We start from the raw sequence: 6,668 nt of genomic DNA, 5'->3' as shown, positions 1-6,668 counted from the left end.
CTTAATTTTTAATTATATATACATAAATTATGGATCAACAATTCATACTTAAATACTTGGGATAATTACCTTTTCCTCCCATGAACTACCAAAAAATGCGCGATGCCCCCATGAACTACCAACTCGACCAAAATAGAGCATTCAACTACCAAAGACAACTATTTTCCCCCCTTCCGTCAGTTAGAAGGGTTAAAAGAAACAGTCAACGGGTCATGTGCCGTTTTACATGGGGCATGTTGGAAGATGGTGATAGTTCATGGGGGAAAAAGAGGAAGATGGTAGTAGTTCATGGGGAGAAAAGAGGAAGAAAATGAGGGTAAAACGGCCTGTGATGGTCACGTGACCCGTTGGCCGTTTGTTTTAACCCCTTTGACTGACGGAATGGGGGAAAAGGGTTGTCTTTGGTAGTTAAATGCTCTATTTTGGTCGAGTTGGTAGTTTGTGAGGGCTTTGTGCAAAAGTTGGTAGTTCATAGGGGGAAATGGTAATTACCCCTAAATACTTTATCTGTTAATCATATGAACTAGCCAACAATTTATAGTTAGATACTTAATCATATGAATCTTGAATTAATAACTCATAATCTAAATACTTAATCAACAATCCATACTTAGATATTTAATCACCACCGAAGTTAGTTCAGTAATCTCGAAAAAAATCTCCTGATGTTGGGCACATACTAATGCGTGGGTTTGACTCTCCGCAAATAGAGAATCACTCACACAAGCCTTATTATTATAAGTCACCTTGGGTTCTATTGATGTCCTGGTCGGGATAGGTCAGGTTATAGTTCAATTAGTCTTAAGGGAGGGCATGGAGTTCCCTCATCTAAACTCCTCCTAAGCAGTTCTCAACAGGTAGGCCCATCCTAAAAAGTTCCAAGCAGGCAAGTGCTACCATGGTTACGCCCGAATAAAAAAGCCACAGTTGGTCGCCCCCCTCCTACCCTTTTTTATTATAAAAAAAAAAAAAAAAAAAATACTTCGATATTTAATCATAATTATACTTAATTTCTTATATAATTATACTTAATCATTGTATAAGCAAGAATGTGTATACTTCTGTTATGTGACATTATATTATTATAATTTATACTTAATAGCATAATTTTTACTCATATATATATTTATGAATTATGGATCATATCATATGATATGAGATTATCTATAATAAGTATGATAATTATGAATCATATCTAACAATTCATATGATCTTATAACTTTGATCATGTGATCCAAACTATTCCTAAGTATCTCATGATAATACTTAAATCATATGATCATATTTATATGATATAATGAGTATATAACACAATGTTATATCATATAATCATGACTTAATATTATCTTACCTAAATTATATAAAACTTGTGATTATAATAAACACATTGTTGATTCCAATGCTAACCACTTAATTTGAGATGAGGGATGCTACACATGCACCCTTCATCCCCCCTTCATCCTCCCTTTATAATAAAAAAATTGGCTTTAAGGAAAAAGTTGTCTCTGATGTGACATCAGAGACAACTTTTTCCTTAAAATCAATTTTTTTAAGGGAAAGGGGGAGACAAAGGGAGGATGAGTGGTGCATTTCTAGCATTTCTCATTTGAGATTATATGAATCACATTGTCGATTCCAATGTTAATAACTTAATTTTAGATTCTATTAATCACACTGTCATTGTATATGAATAATATGAGTAAGTATCATAATTGACATTAGATCATATAATTAAGTATTGAATTTGTTGATTTAACAATAATTAAATAATTAATCATTAAATCATATGATCTAATATATGATTAAGTTTTAACGATCATATGATCATAGGATTAACTATATATATATATATATATACACACACACACACATAGTATATTATATTTTATTCTTTACATACTTATATTAATATTAATATACTTATGATGTATGACGTCATATATGATAATATGATATAACATATAACATAAATTATTGAATATACTTATAATTTATATGAATAATATGATTAAATATCTGAATTGTCATTAAACCATATTATTAAGTATTGATATTATCCACTTTTATTATTCAATATAGATATAACCAATACTTAATAAATAATGTACTATATAGTTTATATATATATAGACACACACACACACGAATCCAGCCCGCCCTAACAAGCGAGTTGATCTTTATATGAGCAAGTTCACGAACATTAACCGAGTTCAACCGAGTTTGTACAAGTATGTATCGTTTAATAATCGAACCTAGTTTTGTATTTACGAACGGTTCATCTAATAATCGAATTGAGCATAAATTGAGTTTAATCAAGCCAATTTCAGTTCAATTTGTTTGCACCTCTAACCCCGAGTGGTGTGTAAGATTTTTAAAGAAAAAAATAATTGTGGTTTGGCATCATCCCTTTGATCATAAAAAGAGACAATAATTTCAAGTGGGCCACTGTAAAGATAATTGAACAAATCAATAAACTTGATCAGCTGCGAGCAGTGGGCGCAGAAACAAGCGAAGATTTGTTAGTGGAAGGAAGCTAGCTGCCACCATCTTCAAAAATTAGTGGATCAAGAGTCTTATATATAATGTAGAAAAATCTGAGAGACAGGGATTACTAATTATTAGGAGAGGACATTGGCACATTTCCAATTCATAGAATTGGGCCCATAAATGGAAAGGGTTTAAAAAAATAAAAAATAAATAAAAATTAACTAATGTAGGGATGAAAGAGAAGCCCAAACATTTATCTAAAAGGGAGCCGAAATAGATATTGAGACCCACGGCCAACTGTGGTTTCCATGATCACTCAGAGAATAATTAATTGAACCCATAAAAGTCCAGAAGAAGTCTAAATGGAACACAGCCTCTGTTCATCTGCGTAATATATGCATAATCAGAACCGCTTCATATGAGTATGGATTTGGGTTTCATGGCAAAAGATCCCATTATTTCGAAGAAAACGAAACTACAACATTTTTATCTGCAAATTGATATCCCAGCTGACGAAGAATTTCCCACTTAACTGGTAAAAGGCCAGAAGCATATATCAATACTTTCCCCTCCATGAATACCACTTCAGCTTCAACTGATACCACAAAGGAGGAATACCCAGGAGCCCTCGTGATAACCTTGGATCAAACACATCAAACTGTACCCGGCTCAGGGAGTCCAAGAGAACCTGGGCGGGAAAAGCCTGCAGAAGCACTGGGTGAGCTTCAGCTGGCACTCTTCCAGCCAGTTCACGAGCCTTCTGTAAATGAATATTAGCAACCGATGCAATTTCAAAGACTGCATCACACAGGCGCTCACGAGAATCCAGACGGATCTCTGATCGACCTCCCTCCTTCACCAGCAAGCCATGATTGGCGGCCACTTTGGCGGGTATGTAAGAAAAATGACGGCTACGACTAGCATGGTATGGCAGTGACTTAAGCAGCAAAAGGAGGCCACTTGCTTTACCAATGTGAGATGCTGCATGATCAGCTACAGTGGACCTGATATCACCAGCTTGAAGTGTCATGTACAGAATAGTTGATACAGTATCCTCAGCATATTTCTCCAACTCTTCAATAGTTTCAGGAACATCACTAACCTCTCTTCTTGCATCGTTGATCCGAGCTTCAACAGACCGTTTCAGCCATCCCTTGCTAATTTTATTCTCAGAGATCACTGATGATAGGGCCTGCGCAGTGGGGTGCTCAATTAGCTTTTTAGCATACATTTTGTCTATAGCTTCCTGCCACCAGACAAGGCGCATCAGACCGATCCTGGGATCAGAAGCAACATCCATGGCTCTTGCAGTTTCAACGTTAAAGGCACGGAGGGCAAAAGCAGGCTTCCGCATGCGAGGGGGAAGTTCAAGGAGGCAAAGGTAGTTATGGTAATCATAACTCCGCACTTGTTGTACACAGTAGGAGAAAGCTGACCTTAAGCTACTAGATCCAGAAGCACCATTCATCAAATCCCCACTGTAGTTCCTCCTGCAGACACATAACTACATCAGCAACAATACTACACTGAACGCTGAAAAGAAGAAAACTGAACATCCACTCTGTCGTCTCAGAATTCCTTGTTGGTAAAGCATATTAAGGGGGGAAAACTGAAGAATCAATCAATCCATTTTGGGAAATCTTTCTTAGGAACTGATCCTGCTTTTGTTGGCTTAATCTTCCAGCATGTCCAATGAATGCAGCACAAAATTTGTTTGTCTTTTTCTTTTCTAATAACTTACAAACTAACACAAGCTATAAAATAGGAGAAAAATCAATGACGCAAAATGGAGATTGGAAAAATATAACTTCTAGAATCCATTTAATATTGTCATTTAAAGTTTCCCACTAAGCATATAAAGGCATCCATCATGCTAGAGGGAGTGTCAGTACAACACAATATGTCTTTCAAATCCCTCTCTGTGCTGTTTCACAGTTTCAAATTGAATGTTGGTTTAACATCTCAATGCTCCAAACATCCCTTGAAAATTCTTTTATCCTCCATTAGTTGTCTATCAAGTAAGAAACTGCTGCAGAGGTTCAAGTTTTCAGAGCCTGTTATTTTTGTTATATTTTAAACTGACGGATAGGATTAAGACAAAGGACAGTAGCGGTTCCTTCTACACATGGTCAGTCGCTTATACTTCTTTTGTAGTCAGCCTCTTATACTTCTTTTGTAGTCAGCCTCTTATACTTCTTTTGTAGTCAGCCTCCTTTGCCTCTAATACAGAGCAATAATCATGGCTTAAAAACGTAGAATCCAGATGAACAAACAGTACCACTTACAGGACGAAACAAATTGGGCTGAGCTTAAGCATCCATCCATTTACACCATATATTATACCTACTTACACCATATCCCACATAAATCTGTCAAGCAACAAAAATCGTCTTTTTGATACTAAAGATGCAAGTTCACAGCATATTACTGGGTAGGATTTTAACAGTCAATAGACGTGCTTTGGGCTGATCACATTATATGAGAATTAGAACATGGAGTTGGCCCAAGATACCTACGAGCATAAAATCATCCCTAAAAAATAGTGCCTGAATAAATATCATCTTTAGCATCCCAAAAAACCCACTAGAGGTCCTATCATTGAAATCCTAGCCCATGCAGAGTCTGGCTGATAACTTATCCTTCCAAGCAGACTCACCTAAGATTCCGCTACTCATCTTCATTAACCAGCAGGCTTGGCCATTAACTAAAACGTACAGATAGTAGTATGCCCACAAAGGCACTAGCCTATTCGGACCACTCAGTCCTCCGTTTACGAATAAAATAGATGACAAAAACAAAAAGGATTTTGTAGACATAAAAAAAGTTGATTGATTTACACGTACAATCATATCTGCGAAATTTGGCAACTCTACTTGGATAGGAGTGTGAAGTTTGTTGAGGAAAGAAATATGAGCAAAGAATGAAACAATCACCAACGTTCACAAATCAAGTGAGAAAGGAAAACTCCAACGTTCACATTTCCTCTACAGCATTATTTTCCATGTATAGAAAAATCACAATTAATTCATACAAATTATGTAACCCAAGTTTCTTGTATAAATACCCCACCATGTAAGTCGATCATCATCAAGTAAGACAATGTGTTTTCTTCTTCATTCGTTTCTCACTGGTTATATCTGGTTTTATAATGGTATCAGAGCATAGCGGTGATTCTGAGAGAATGAAAAAAAAAAACTGTTTCTTCAATTGAAAAACAGAGCCTTGTTTCTTTTTTTCATACCTGCTGCACTTTGTTGCTTTTTGTTGCACAGTGTCTCGGCAATATCTTGCCCGATTATTTTGTTTTCGCCGGTCAGAAAACGTTCGGGCTGTTCTCCACCCGTCACAGTAGTCCTCGTTCGTGAGAGGCCACCAAATCCGCGCTGTTCGCCCAGAGGCTCTGCCCGCTCCAATCCGCGCTCCACCCCTGACTTATTGGTGCTGCGGCGGCCGGTCCTATCACTCCCGTCGCACACCCACGCCGTAGCCACCGACCCACGACCAGAGTTTTTTTTTTTTCCCTTTGCCCGTTCCGATTGGTCCTGCGGTGGCCGGTTCTCTCACCCCCGTCGCACGCCCAAGCCGTGGTGTTCCTCCGGTTCAGTTACAGGCGCCAGGTCCATCATCCCCGCAGCAAACGCATCACCTCGCCAGCTCAAGCACGTCCCTCTGTGCTTCGGTGGTTTAATATGTTACGCGCCATGGTGTCTGAAGCTGAATAAACCTAGAAGATGAAATGAACGCCGAAGAAGGAAGAAGAGGTTACAGTCTTACAGATTAGGTTTGGGTCAGTCAAAAGTATGGGCCGAAGCCATGATTAAGCCCATCCCTGAAATGCCAAATTATTTTCTTTCTTTTTGTTGGACATCTCCTGCCTAGCTCGTGACAAAAGCCCATTTAGATATATGTAGAGGCCCACAGTTCAATCTGTCATCCTGTTATAGTACTATAGGTTGTTTAGGCTGGTTACACAGCCTCCTAAGCTACAAGTAGTTTAGTGTCACAAAAAATAAATAATAAATAAATAAAAATTGATAATTACCTAGTTTTCACCATGGTTGAAGCCACATGGAATACCCCAAAGCACTAATTAGGGTTAAGTGAGTCTTAATTGGGCTAATAGGAATATTAGGGTTTGTTCAGGGATAAGATTTCAAACTTCTATCTCAGACCGAGCATTT

The 6,668-nt window shown here is 37.6% G+C and overlaps 1 protein-coding gene across 1 annotated transcript; it reads right to left on the bottom strand.

Annotated features, from left to right (window-relative positions):
- Window positions 1-2,548: 2,548 nt before the first annotated feature.
- Window positions 2,549-6,247, bottom strand: LOC133854749 (uncharacterized). Its single transcript, XM_062291017.1, has 2 exons — window positions 5,729-6,247; window positions 2,549-3,977 (listed from the first exon to the last, which is right to left on the bottom strand). The coding sequence occupies exon 2, from the start codon at window positions 3,953-3,955 to the stop codon at window positions 3,044-3,046; it is 912 nt and encodes a 303-aa protein (XP_062147001.1). The 5' UTR covers window positions 3,956-3,977; window positions 5,729-6,247; the 3' UTR covers window positions 2,549-3,043.
- Window positions 6,248-6,668: the final 421 nt, after the last annotated feature.

Source organism: Alnus glutinosa, chromosome 13 (assembly GCF_958979055.1).
Source record: "Alnus glutinosa chromosome 13, dhAlnGlut1.1, whole genome shotgun sequence".
Taxonomy (NCBI): Eukaryota; Viridiplantae; Streptophyta; class Magnoliopsida; order Fagales; family Betulaceae; genus Alnus; species Alnus glutinosa.
Note: the sequence above shows the minus strand (reverse complement) of the source record. Positions and strands in the feature narration are given on the sequence as shown.

Bases quoted from the DNA above. Each gene is read 5' to 3' on its own strand.
- LOC133854749 (XM_062291017.1), bottom strand. From the start codon at position 3,955: ATGAATGGTGCTTCTGGATCTAGTAGCTTAAGGTCAGCTTTCTCCTAC.